General features: G+C 33.5%; 2 protein-coding genes across 11 annotated transcripts in view; one reads left to right on the plus strand and one right to left on the minus strand.

The window, feature by feature from the left end:
• METTL21A (methyltransferase like 21A) overlaps nucleotides 1–11,196 on the plus strand; it is a 42,850-nt gene extending 31,654 nt beyond the window's left edge. The window contains exon 4 of the mRNA XM_032637630.1: nucleotides 10,939–11,196. Coding sequence (XP_032493521.1) covers nucleotides 10,939–11,057 — 119 coding nt within the window. The 3' untranslated portion in view covers nucleotides 11,058–11,196. The remainder of the gene's footprint in view (nucleotides 1–10,938) is intronic.
• CREB1 (cAMP responsive element binding protein 1) overlaps nucleotides 1–14,278 on the minus strand; it is a 56,830-nt gene that overhangs the window by 13,519 nt on the left and 29,033 nt on the right. For 6 of the 10 annotated variants that reach the window (XR_004350748.1, XR_004350747.1, XM_032637621.1 and 3 more), the window contains 4 exons: nucleotides 11,205–11,305; nucleotides 6,930–7,072; nucleotides 2,754–2,936; nucleotides 701–851 (listed from right to left, as the gene is read on the minus strand). Coding sequence is in view for 8 of the 10 variants with exons in the window: in XM_032637621.1 (XP_032493512.1) it covers nucleotides 701–851; nucleotides 2,754–2,936; nucleotides 6,930–7,072; nucleotides 11,205–11,305 (578 nt within the window). In the remaining 2 variants the exon portion in view is untranslated. Of the gene's footprint in view, nucleotides 1–700; nucleotides 852–1,688; nucleotides 1,752–2,503; nucleotides 2,625–2,753; nucleotides 2,937–6,929; nucleotides 7,073–10,907; nucleotides 11,028–11,204; nucleotides 11,306–14,278 lie in introns of those variants that run through there. The other 4 variants (XM_032637623.1, XM_032637624.1, XM_032637625.1 and 1 more) reach the window with 4 other exon arrangements.

A 14,278-nucleotide genomic window follows, 5' to 3' on the forward strand; every position in this document is an offset into this window, starting at 1 on the left:
TTTTGAGTAAAGATAATATGCATTAAAACTTAGACTGGCCATCATACACTTACCTATTACAAATACATTTAATATAAATAAAACTTAACACTTAATTTTAATATATATATACATGAAACTCTTAATCTTAACAATACTACTCATGAAAAGAAACAATTTTTTTTTTTTTTTTTTTTTTTTTTTTTGCGGTACGAGGGCCTCTCACCGGTGCGGCCTCTCCCGTTGCGGAGCACAGGCTCCGGACGCGCAGGCTCAGCGGCCGTGGCTCACGGGCCCAGCCGCTCCGCGGCACGTGGGGTCCTCCCGGACCGGGGCACGAACCCGTGTCCCCTGCATCGGCAGGCGGACTCTGAACCACTGCGCCACCAGGGAAGCCCAAGAAACAATTTTTAAATAACCTAGTTAGTTGGTTGAAGCAATAGTGAAAACATAGCAAAGTTGTCCGTTAAATCTCCCATGGGGAAACTGCATGAAAGAAAACTACTCTATCATCAAAGATGGACCCATAATCCCATTAGCCATCTCATAAGTGCAGCTTATGAGAAGCTAAATAAAGAAGTTTTAGCAAGATCCATCAATTTTACCAGAAAAATATCTCAATGCAAAGATCCTATTGTCAGCAGATGTTAAAGACACACATCTGGCAGAATCTGAAAATATGCCTGACCTACAACAATATAAGTAAATGCAATGTATGTACCTGTTCTTCATGAGGCGAACCTCTCTCTTTCGTGCTGCTTCTTCAGCAGGTTGTGTAGGAAGTGCTGGGGAGGACGCCATAACAACTCCAGGGGCAATGGTGCTAGTGGGTGCTGTGCGAATCTGGTATGTTTGTACATCTCCAGAGGCAGCTGAAAAGAAAAATAGTGAGCATGGTGTAAAACACTGAAGCACTCTGTGACTTGGTAAAACTACGTGTCAATCGTCAATCTAAACATATATTTTGGATTAAAAGGAAAAAACGGAACAGATGATTCTGACTAAAATGTTGAAAGAATCAGCACTCTTTGGGACATTACTCAGAAATTAATTCCCAATTTAATGTATTTATTAGTATAGTCACTTGGATGAAAGAGGTCTTAACTTATGTCTGCTGGGTCTTATATTTATCTTTCATTGGAATGTAGTTCTATTCTGTTGTTAACATGCTTACCAACCTTAAGTCTAAAAGGTAAGTGGGGCACAGCCTGGATGATCTTCCTAGATAGAGTATAGTCCTCAATGTCTTCCTTTGATATTGGTAAATTCATATTAAAAAATTTCAAGTAGACTCTTGCCACGACATAAAAACGACCATGATTTTTCATAAAATAGCAAAATGGAAGAGAAAATAAAGCATAATGGTCAACTATTATAAATTCCTAATTGTAACAAAACAAAGTATGAAAAAGTGTACCATTTGATGCCAATTATATTACTTGTAAGCATTGTTTTAATGTAAATGATAACGGCTGAACCAATTGAAGTTTTACTTTTCTAACTAAATGATCCATTATTTGTGAAAAGAAAAAGTCTCTATTTGTCAAATCGCTTCTAAAAACAGCTTAATAATATGCCCTCCTAGGAATAAGAAACCTAACATTATCTGAGAGAATTTGAAGCTCTTTATAAAATCATCCATATTTGTTATTAATATCAATTAAAATGTGTAGTTTGAGTGGAAAAGATTTATATACTAAACATGTTACCATCTTCAAACTGACGTTCAGAATTCAAATTCACTGACATCCTGCTTTACAATTTTTGAGTACCTGCATGTAAAGTGAAAAGTTGTTTTACTCCCATTAATAAGCAAAATATTATCTTCTTCAAATATTATTTGTTTAGTAACAGAAAATATTCTGTAAATACATTAGGGCCCTTTAAATAAATTATGACTCTCTAGTTGGTGTTTTAGAATTATTCAAAATTTATCATCCATGGTGAAGGGGCACATCTGTCATTACCTAACAGAGGCAAAACATATTTTTAATAAAAATATTTTAGAAACAGATTTATTATTATTTCCTTAATATGCAAATTTTAAATGTGGCATAAATCATATTCTTAAAATATTCAAGTGAATTCAAAGAAAAATGGTCAACTCCCATCCATAAAGATTTCTGAAACAAATAGGAAGAAAACAAAAAAATTAACACAAAACAGAAAAAAGCTATTTCTATAATTCACCATGGATTTAACTACTTTTGCTCATAGACCAGGAGACTTACACACTGGTATAAGATTTTTCAGAATATAATGCTATCCTTTGAAATAAAAAATGATGATCTTAGAAATGAAGATGTAAATTTCTTTTGACTTAAAAGCAGAGGAACAGAATTTTGAACATCCATAGACTCTTATCAGTGATTTAGTACAACTTTTCATTTGACACATGAAAAAAAATGAGGCCCAGGGAGGCTGGCTCTTACTCACAAAGGTCACAAAGTGAATCTATATATATTTAGATTTAGAATCTATCTTTTTTTAACTCCTAATTTTATTGTCTTTCCCTCTAACCTACCTCATTTCTCCTATATCCAATAAAGATAGATGTTATATTTTTAAAACTGAAAATAGTTGTTTTTATGCCATGACATTTTGGTCCAATTGGAATAATGGAAGAAGAGTTCATGGAAAACAGTATCTATAATGAAGAAAAATAAACTATATTTTAATAGTGCTTTACAGTATCATACTTACTTTTTTCTGAGTCTATAAAATTTTAACTTTTCAAAGAATTTACCACACCTGTGAATTCTGAATTCTCTTACCTTGAACAACAACTTGGTTGCTGGGCACTAAGATCTGCTGTCCATCAGTGGTCTGTGCATACTGTAGGATGGTAGTACCCGGCTGAGTGGCAGCTGCATTGGTCATGGTTAATGTCTGCAGGCCCTGTACCCCATCGGTACCATTGTTAGCCAGCTGTATTGCTCCTCCCTGGGTAATGGCAACTAAAACCCAATGGATTTTATTATTACAAGTTTAATTAATACCACGTAAGTCTTATACACACACTAAATTCAAAGCAGAATAATTTGCAAGGCATAATCTAGGAGAAATTATTACAGCAAATAACATCACCAAGAAGGATTTTGTATACTCAAGTAACTTTCTGCTCAGGAAACCTATATCCAATTTCAAGAATACAAACGTACTCTATGAACATTATAATTTATAGTAATGTCAGTTAACAAATAAAAAATGAGGAAATGTTAAATTCCACTTGAAGTTACTTGGTTCACAAGAAGTACCACTCTGTGACCCAAACTTCCTTTATTCTGGCATTAACTACATAATATTTTCCTTCTCTCCGTTCATGTACTTATTAGCACAGATATGGGCATGTAGTAGGCACCCAATAAATGATTATTTAATTCATAATTAATAAAGCAGTTCAGTAGTGCATTCTGTTCTCTAACTCGGTTAGCAATGCATGAAGTGTAACAGAAGTCCACTCAATGGAACAACGGAAATGTCCTATGGAACATAATTATCACAGACCTCTTGTGGAGTTTAAAATTAGAGCCCAAGGTCATCATTTAGAAAAAAATATTTTACTGCTATTTCTAAGTTACCTATTCAAGCATTCTCATGTAGGATCCGTTGATTATTCACAAATTAATCATACTTGTCATTTATCTGTTACAAAGGAATCAACTTTGGCTCATACTAGTGGACATTTCACTTTATAAAAAACCTCAACCTTTATGCTACAGTACATGTAAAAAGTTAATAAGATACTTTCCCTGTTAAAAGTTTTCCAAAAAGAGAAGGACTAAAAATCACAATATTACATATAAAATTGCATAATGGATTTTAACTAAGTCAACATGTCTGATTTGAGCATGTTACTTTTTGTCTGTTAGAAGGAAATTAGTTTGATCAACTGTCAGCTAGCTCTGGGTAACTAATATCCTGAGTCATCTATGTATGAAAAACTGGATTATTTACTGTTCAATCAAGAAATAATAACAGTTAATGGCTGTGATTTGGTTTAGTAAATAATACTTGTGGAAATTAAGATACTGGCATATACGATCTACCCGCTTTAGCTAATCCCATAAATTTTACTTATCTTAGACAAGGAGAAAAAAAGGAATATGTAAAAACTATTCTGAGATTAATACTTCTGGATAACTTGAAAGAATCAGGTTAACAGAATCAAACCACAATTTCTCAAATAGAGTTAATAAGCAAATTCCACTGTATTCAATGCACACAACTTTCTTCTTGACTACATACCAATGAACTCAAGGTGGGAGGAAAGAAGGAAACTAGAAATCAGGAGATCTGGGCTCTAGTCCAAGTTCCATCACTAAACTGTTATTTGAATCTGTTATCTCTTCTGTAAAAATAAAAATATCTGGTTCTAGCCACTAAGTACAATTGTTATAAAAATCAAATGAGATCATGTATATATGAAAGTACTCTGAATAACTCAAGTCTGAGCCTATCAAACATTGTTTTTCTCTTAATATTTAGTTATATACTTCATATTCCAAAAGGACTTAAGATAGCTTTCAATAAAACTAAATTCATTAAAACAAGAAGAAAAAGACAGAAATCAAGCAACTGACATATCTTTAGGTGTGTATAATGATTCTACCACAAAATCTAGAAGAAGGAAAAGAGTATAATTAAACAAACCCAGCTGAGATTCTGAGGAGCCACAATGAAAACAGTTTCAGTTAGTGAAATAAAATATGTTTTTCTAACTAAGAATAAAATCTCTCGAACAAGACTTTATTATCAGGGACTGTGAACCAAGTAATGGACAAAACTAATAATAGTATTAGTTAAAAAAAACAACAACAATTTATTGAAGGAGTACAAATTGGTGTACCCACTGGGAAGGGTAATTGGGTAGGCTGGCTTGGCTTCAACAATTCCACTCTTTAGATGCTATCCCCACTGACAGGACAGGATACTATATATATAAAAGAATGTTCAGGTAGCATTGTTTGAAACAGTAGAAATGTCCTAAATATTCATCAGTGTGTGATTTTAAAATAAATGTTATATTTTACAGTGAAACACAATGTAGCTATTAGAAGAAACTACATACATAACTATATATGCATATATTTGTCTATGGTATATAAATAATGTAGGTCTCACTTGTATAAAAATACATGACACATGTATGTATAAACAGAATGAAAAAGAATGGAAGGATATATACCAAACTCTAATGGGGAGGGATGGAAAGGGTTTTTACTTTTTATTAACACTAAAAACCTCTACCATTTGAATTTTTACAACCATATATTTCTTTTGTAAGTTAAGAAACATATAAATATTGTATATGTAAGTGGTCGTTATACTGATTCTTAACGACAATCAAGAACATAATGTTAAATCAGTTCCATCAAGGTCATATGTGCACATACAGAGAGAATAAGGGATAAAGATATGTATAAAGCTTTTAAAATCTCAAAGTATTAACCTTTAAAACTAGCAACTGTCAGTTGCCAAATTAAACATCTATTTTTCTCAGCTTCACCTCCCTCAACTTCACTTCCCTATTTGAGATTTTGATATGCCTCTTTCCTAAAGAGCATGCTTTCTATTTCTAGTTCAAGTGAGAATTGCTGTGGTGAGTGAATCTGTTACTAACAGGAGTATGCTGTATCCCTCAAGCGTGCTGAAGTTGAAGAAAAAAGAAGTTCACGTATAAAGGTCTTAGAACACACACCTTGAATAACTCAAATTATTTGGATATAAGGCTAAAAAATACACACATACACATATATAGATAGTATCTATTTCTGCCAACAAAGAACTTAAGAAGGAAAAGAATGAGTGAACCCTAATGAGCTTACAGAATGGACAAGAAGCTTAGTCAGAAATGCCTGCCTTCTACTTACTATTAAAAGTTTCAGCTTTGGTTGAGCTAAAAAGTCTGCTACTTGTTTTTAATTCATGCAATTAATTATACAATGCAATTAGTTATACAAACCAAGGCTGAGCTGTAAATGGAAAACTATGAACTTGGGAGTCAAACTTCTACACATATTTCTGACACAGACTACCCCAGGGCATTAGAAAACCAATGCAGCAAGAGTTTCAATGTGTACATTTAATTTGTAATTAAGGAAGACAGGGAGGAAAACTATATAATGGGTAGCACTGGATTTAATGAACAAATCAAAATGAAGACATCAATGTGTGAGGCACTTTGGGAGGCAGAAAGATATTGGGAGAAGAGAGGAAAAAGGTACCATTCACACAAATGCCTTTGATCAAACAAAAGCAGAACTCAAAAGTTCTTTATAACAGATTTAGGTGAAAGATAAGAAGAGAGACCTAAGTGTCAGAGACATCAGAGAAATGGAAACTTTGATAATTCTGCAAAAGGAATCTTTGCTTTCTGTGTGACAAAGTGCCCTCTTAATTTCAGCAGCCCTTATGCTCACATTATTATAATTCACTACACTACCTTTTATCTTAAAAGGAATAATAATTAAATGTGCTGGTAGACTGCAAACAAGCCTCTCCACCCCACCGTGAAACATCAATATGATTTAAAAAAGCTACTTTTAGAAAGAAAGATGAATTATTAAAATAGATGAAAAATGAGACCATTTTTGGCCTTCAACATAATCAAAGAATGATTATCTGAAAAACTCATGTTTTCTATTAACATCATATGCTATATGAGGACTGAGATACAGAGTTTCAAGCAGTGGTTTGAAAAACTTGTAAGACTCTCCATGCATCTGCATAAAACAAAGGGCCATTTAAAGGTCCTACATACCTGAGCAATCCTAACTAAACCCTGAAGGAAAGAAAATACTTCTGTTACAAAACTTTGCATATAAATAAAGGAAATATAATGACAACCAAGATTTAGAAAAGAGCTGGTGCTTATAAGATTACTTTAAGGAAAATGCAGCCATTAGTTCTTCATCGCACTTTCCAAAACAGAAATATCTATTACTCACTATACTGTCCACTGCTAGTTTGGTAAATCGGAGTTGGCACCGTTACAGTGGTGATGGCAGGTGCTGAAGTCTCCTCTTCAGACTTCTCTTCTTCAATCCTTGGCACTCCTGGTGCATCAGAAGATAAGTCATTCAAAATTTTCCTAGAAAAACAGAGAACTATATCAATTAAAACAAAAGTAACATTTACTGGCTAAATACAAAGAAGAGGAAAAGATCAGGAAACTGGCAGAAAGCTGATAGTGCTTAAGAGAGAATTTTTAAATTTTACAGTTAAAAAATTTACAATAATAAACAATAAACTTTGCAACAATAAACTAAAAATGGATCAGGGATGCACATGTCAAAACCATACGAGGACTAGGAAAAACAGATGCATTTCTCTTTAAAATGAACATAAAGAAAGACTATGATTCAAAATCCAGGTACAATTAAAGAAGAGATTAATAAAATTGACTACAGGAAAAAAATCCTTTTTTATGGCAAAGAACACCAAAAATAAAGTCAAAGATGATCAAACATACTAGGAGAAAATGTTCACATATATTACAGATAAAGGTTCAATATCCCTAACATACAAATAACTCTTGAAAACTGAGGGGAAAAAAAGACCAAAAACCTGATTTTTAACTTCGCAACTCTCAGATTGGTAAAAATAAAAAAAAGTATAACAATACAGTCTGTTAGCAAAGCTGTGAGAAAATACATGCTCTTGTATATTGCTGTTAGAAGTATAAAATTGGCACAACCCTTATGGAGGGAATTTGGGAAACCAAATGTGTTTACACAGCAATCTTACTTCCAGGAATTTACCCTTAAAATATACTTCCAACAGTACAAAATAAATATACATAGGATTAATCATGGCAGCATCGACTGCAACTGCAAAAGACTAGAAACAATCTCCATGCTCACATATAGGAGAATGGTTGAATAAACTATGGCTCATCCAAATAATGGATATAGCATGGTACCTTTTATATACGAATGAAGGTGAAATAAGAAAATATTTGTGTATCTGTTCATCTGCTCAAGAAAAAAAGTCAGAAAGGATAAACTAGATGGAGTTCAATTTGATTAGTTATCTACTGGGGGTGGGTGGGAAAGAAGTAAAAAAGGATGGGTGGAGGGACACTTCTGAGTGTGTGTGTGTGTGTGTGTGTGTGTGTGTGTGTGTATGTACAATTCTGACTTTTGGAACCATGTTAATGTTTTACATATTCAAAGAAAGAAATTAATTATCAACAAGGATGGCGGAAGAATTCTAAAATGGAAAACAAACAAAAAAAATGAATCTTACCACATTTCAAATGAATAACATAATCACAGAAGAGGGGAAAAAAATACTAACCCAAGTAATTTTTGAAATCTTAAATTTCTAACAAACCAGTCTGAAACTTAGCCTTAACCATCTACCAAAAATTTCCCCCTTATGTAGTTATTGTAACAAATTACATCTTCATGTCTTGTGTGTTCATTAACAGATTTATAATTATTGTTTTATGCATTTGCCTTTCAAATCATGGGAGAAAAAGAGGAGTTACAAAGTAAAACTACAATAATACTGGCTTTTATATATTTATGTATGTAATTACCTTTATTGGTACTGTAGTAAATATTCTTACAGTTGTTTTTTAAAAAAAATAATTCCCCTGATTGTATTTCTCATTTGTAAGATTTCTTACTCATTCTTTTCCACATCTGCCTGTTCCTATTTAATAAACTTCTATTTTTACTGTAAGGATGGTTTTCTCAAACAAGACACACTATTTTAAACAGCTTGGAAACTGACAGCTGGTCAATACATCATGATTTGGGTATCACTGTTCTAGACCACTTGTTTTTCAAACTTCAGTATACAAAAGCAGCTCTTGAAGAGCATGTTAAAACACAGACAGATTCCTGGGTCCCCTCCCTAGAGATTCTAATTCATTAGATATGGGGTAATGGCCTGAGAATTTGCATTTCTAACCAGATGCTGATTTACCAGTCTGGGCTGTGGACCATATTTTGAGTAGTATTGGTCTTTAGAGCAATGTTTTTCAAACTCAAGTCATAACCCCTATGTGGGCCATGAAAACAATTAAGCATGTTGCAACCAACATAAACAATAAATAAAAAACAGCTAAGCATCACACATGATAAGGATGAGTATTGCTTTGTATTAATTTTTGCTTCAGATCCCTATATATAGGTATATACGTGTGTGTGTAAACACACACCTATATATAATGAAGAAAGAGAGAACTGTAAAGATATATTCCTTATTGTGGTTTAAAAAAAGTTAAAAAGCTACTTTTCTAGACCTACAAATAAATCTACTTCTCTTCTTCACGAAGCCAGCAATCATTCTCAGTCTTTTTTTCCAGTTTTTCAAATTGTTGCTCCAGACCATCTTGGACATTCTCCGCTCAAGAAAGTTCACTTTCTCTTAAAGTGTATTCCAAATGTGGTCTGAGCAGTGGGATTAATTCCCTCCCTTAATCTAGACACTAGGTTTTTTTTTTTTTTTAAACCAATGTAGCCTTACAGTGTATTGGCTTTTTTTGGCAACCACATCTAATCAATGATAATTAAAAGAGCATAATTATATTTTTTAGATGAATTCTTAATCCAGAATCCTATACTTGAATAATCGATTTTATTTTAAACTCAAGCTCAGAAATTTTACAGTTATTGCCAACATTTCATCCTATTTGTTTCAATCTATTTCCCTTGGCTGCTATGATCTTTCAAGGTTCTTATTCTACCACCTATTAGGGTACTTAGCCCTTTAGTTTCTGTCATTTGCAAATCTGATAAGCATGGCCTCTATGTTTTCAGCTAAACTGCTGGTAAAAATAGCAAGCCAGATGAGAGCAAGTGAGAACCCTTCAAGGATTTCCTCTGGGTAAAAACTGATCACTATAAAGCTGGGCTGTTCCAATAAAAACCAGTGTGTATTATTTAATTCCCATTTCTCCAACTTCACAAAAACATCCTAAGAATTTTGTTAAAGATCTTGTTATAATCAAGACATAGAGGCTAGGTTTCAAGAGTTCATAAACCAAAAGCAAAATAATGGTATACTCCACTATGGAGGTTTGATTATAAGGGAAGGTATTATCATCTTTCATAAAAGTAATGCTTTCTCTACACATGTGTGGTCTCAGGCATCTTTTATTTGATTCGTAACTGAAGTGCTATATAATGATTTTTGCTGGGATATACACTATAAGCCAATTAAAGGCAAATAAAAGATTTTTTTTCAACATAAAACTCATATAAGGTCTACAGCTAAGATTTGCCTAGAATTTATATATAGAGAAGCCATGTAGCTTGTTTCTTAGTACCAGGTTGAATCTGCTTCAGGATCAAATATCTTACATACTAACATGAAATACATTTCGAAGTTAAAAGATAAAACTAGCTATATTTTGAAAAAATTATGAGTATAAATAAAGGTAACACATACTTGGTAACAAAGAATTTCTTAAGACCTCAAAGTCAATTTATAGGTATTTATTTAGGGTCCTTAATTTATTTGTAAGGATAGAGAAAAGGGCTAGCTTAGCAGCCAAGAAAGTGGGAAAAAAAATTTCAACATCCCTTTGAAAAACAGAAATATATATTAATAGAAATAATTCAGGCTAAAGCAGGGAAGAATAAGTTTGAAGTTCATTAAACTCTGAAGTAAGCTTATGAAGATTTGTAGAATTGCTCTTCCTGGAGATATTTAATATGGAGCCAATTTCTACGTAGTATTAGAAACAGCTTTGGTCCATCTTGGAGGCAAGGCATGGATTTACACAACTTTTGTAGCTGAACACAAAACTACAGTAAGGTGCCCCCAAAATTAGGGAACATCAGCAAAACATCATCCTGAACAACTATTAAATTAATAAGCAGCTATCATGCTAAGTACCATGGCATAAGAAGTGTGTTGTGAAGTAGGTAGTGTAGCCTCAGAATTGACATATAGCTAGAAAATGCTATAACCTTATCAAATGTATTCCAATCTTTTTAACAGAAAAGCAGCAGCCAGCAAAGTCTACAAAAACAGAAGAAAAAAAAAAAATCAGTGTTTATCCAGGACTGTTCAGAGTAAGAAGTGCTCTTATTCTGTACAGTAAGGTTCTACTTATTTGAGAGAAGCAACTCAAGATGAAGAGAAGTATGCTGTGTGGTCCTGAATCCAGCAGCTCATTGGCCTTCCGACATCTCTTCATCTGCAACTACATAAGGGTACCTTTATACTTCTGATTCTAAGTTCATTTAACTATTAATTTTCCATACCTGTAGGAAGGCCTCCTTGAAAGGATTTCTCTTCGTTTTTGGGAATCGGTTACACTATCCACTGACTCCTGTGAATCTTCACTTTCTGCAATAGTTGAAATCTGAAAATAAAGAAGAACTTTATCTTGATAATCAAATTTAGTTCTCATAAAACTTTTATGAATTTTAAGAAAAAGTGAAATACAAAAGGACATATATAAACCTTATATGTGATTCGGTAGGAAAAAAATCAGTTTTTATGGGAGACAACCATACCATCCCTTTCCTCTCCCCTTTACTCATCCTACAGAAGTCAGAGGACCTAAAATTTTTTCGTCAAAACCAGCCCAATCTCTTTCAGGACTTCTTGTAATCAACCCTGAATGTATCAATATTACTTGTCAGTTGTTTTCTTACAGTTGTTAGAACAAAACTACCAAGTAAAATAAAGTTTCTGACATGAAAGAAAGAATAAACGACTAAATATTTGGCCATTAAGTCTAGTGACTATACAAATATTTTCCTTTAACTACTGGGTAAATAGTTTTGAATATATTTACAATTGTACAAGTAAGATCGGTGATCCTTCAACCGTGTTCCAGATGGTTGTTCCTAACAATTTTGGAAGAAGCCCTCTGCTACATATAGACACGTTTCAAAGTTGGCATTCTACAATTTTCATTAAGCAAAACTTCAAGGTAAAGGACTGTGCATTTCTGGAAAGTATCCTTGGATTGAGAAGTAATAAAGGTAAGTTGAATACAGATTTTACATGGGATAATAACAGCAACTAGCATTTATTGAGAACTTACTATGTGCCAGGTGCTATGCTAAAGCATATACATATATTACATTACTTAGTACTCACTAATACTTACAGGAACTTTACGTGCTAGGTAAGTACAATTATTATGTCCACTTTACAGATGGAAGAACTGAGGCACAAAGAGTTTAAGTAACTCACCCAAGTCACAAAGCTACGAAGTAGTGGAGTCACTGTCACACTTGACATCTCAATTCTAGACATCCTTACCAGCATCAAAATCCTGTTGGTTCCAATCTCAAACCAGTTTTGTCAGAAGCAGCAACCCAGGAACGTCTTTAGACCATTTTTAGACTAGAAGTTCACTCATCTAGGCAAGCTTGTCTGTCAAATTTATACTGCCAAGTTTCTCTAGTCTAATCAGCAGGAGCCTCCTGCTCTTTCCTGAACTAGGTGAGCATCATGCTGGAAGAGTGAGAATTAGATTTAGCCAAGGCAAAAGGGTCTGTGTAGGTTAGCTCCCTGAACAAAATTTATGGCAATGGCAATAAGAATGAACATATTTAGAGGAACTTGAGAAATCAAGTATGTGGTCTGAGCCTAAGGGTTCTGGACAGCAGGTACTCATTTTCACAGAGCTTTGTGATAGACGCTCACTTTAAAATGAAATTTGCTAAATCTAGTAATGCTTTACAAAATATGTCTATAATAAAGTAATGTATGTGCCCCTCCAAACACTTTAAAGTATAAACGGTACAGTCTTATAGACCTAAAAATTAACAGGTAACACTGAATGAATCCAGAAATGACTGATAAAAAGATGGACAAGGCTGAATTTAGTCTGTGATTCTCTATAGAGTAATAATGCTATAGTTACTGCCAAAGGAGCACCCAGAACAATTTCCTACTCATCTGTAGCTGCTGTTAACTAGCCCGCTCAGCATAGTCTCTGCACAAACTTTCTCATAGATGTAGAGTGATGAGTTGTGAAACAGCCTTAGCAGAGAGTCAGAATTTCAAGGAATAACAAGAAGACTGAACTCAAAGTGGATAGTATCCTGACAAGTGTTTACCCTCATTAATGCTTCTCAGAACCTTAGTTTCTCTATTGTTCTTTCTGCCTTTTTTTTGTTTAACCCTCATTCTTACAACCTTCTTTTAAGGATACATAATGACTTAGGCACACTTTCCCAAGTTGAAAGTCATTAAAACAACAATTTTAAAGCACGCTACATAAACCACCCATAGGACAATTTTGAAATGAAATAAATTATCATTGCTTATTAAATATATGGCCCTTAATTTTTCCCCCAAACTCAATGGATCTATTGCTCCCAGTAAAACAAAAAGCCCCCACTCCTCTCATCTGAAAGAATTTGTCAATTCATACAAAAGGAATTAACTTATCACTCTGTCGTGACTGCAACTTAAAAAAAAATTGAAGTATGATTGTTGTACAATATTATATAAGTTACAGGTGTACAGTACAGTGAGTCGCAATTTTTAAAGGCTATATTCCACTTAACAGTTATTATAAAATATTGGCAAAAAAAATATTGGCTATATTCCCTGTGTTGTACAATGTATTCTTGTAGCTTATTTTATACATAATAGTTTGTACCTCTTAGTCCCCTACTCCTACATTGCCCCTCCCCGCAGGTAACCACTAGTTTGTTCTCTGTATCTGTCTTTTTCTTTTTTGTTATATTCACTAGTTTCTTGTATTTTTAAGATTCCACATATAAGTGATATATACTGCAACTTGTTAAATGTAAAGGGAATTCAGAACTATTCAGTACTACATAATGAATGTAACATTTCCTCTTTGGGGGAATACTATCCAGAGAGAACTTAGAATTAGGAAGTCAACTCTTATGGTCTATCTACCAAAAAGCAAAAAAAACCCAACCCCACACCCCCAAAAACAAATGAAAAAACAAGAAAATCCCAAAACCACTGAACCCACATTTCTAAGACCATTAAAAATCATGCCAAAAATCCTTTGATAATAAATAATAGTTTAATATATATGTAATAGGTTATTAAAAATACCCACATGAAAAATTATATCCCAATTTTAAGTATCACAGTCTACCATCACATTTCAACGATAGATACCCTTCCTCTGGTCCTCACCTCCTGTCACCTCTTATTAACCCCTTCCTGAGCTCCTTAAATAGGTCTTTAACCATGGCCACTTATATGTTAAGAAATTTTCAAAAAGCCAAACCACCACCTGTACATGTAATGTTTTACATCTATATTTCTCTATTTTCTCTTAGTTTGTTAAAAACCCATATATTCTGTTTATAAGGGGGGGAAAAAGTCCTAT

The sequence above is a fragment of the Phocoena sinus genome, chromosome 7 (genome assembly GCF_008692025.1).
Source record: "Phocoena sinus isolate mPhoSin1 chromosome 7, mPhoSin1.pri, whole genome shotgun sequence".
NCBI classification, from domain to species: domain Eukaryota; kingdom Metazoa; phylum Chordata; class Mammalia; order Artiodactyla; family Phocoenidae; genus Phocoena; species Phocoena sinus.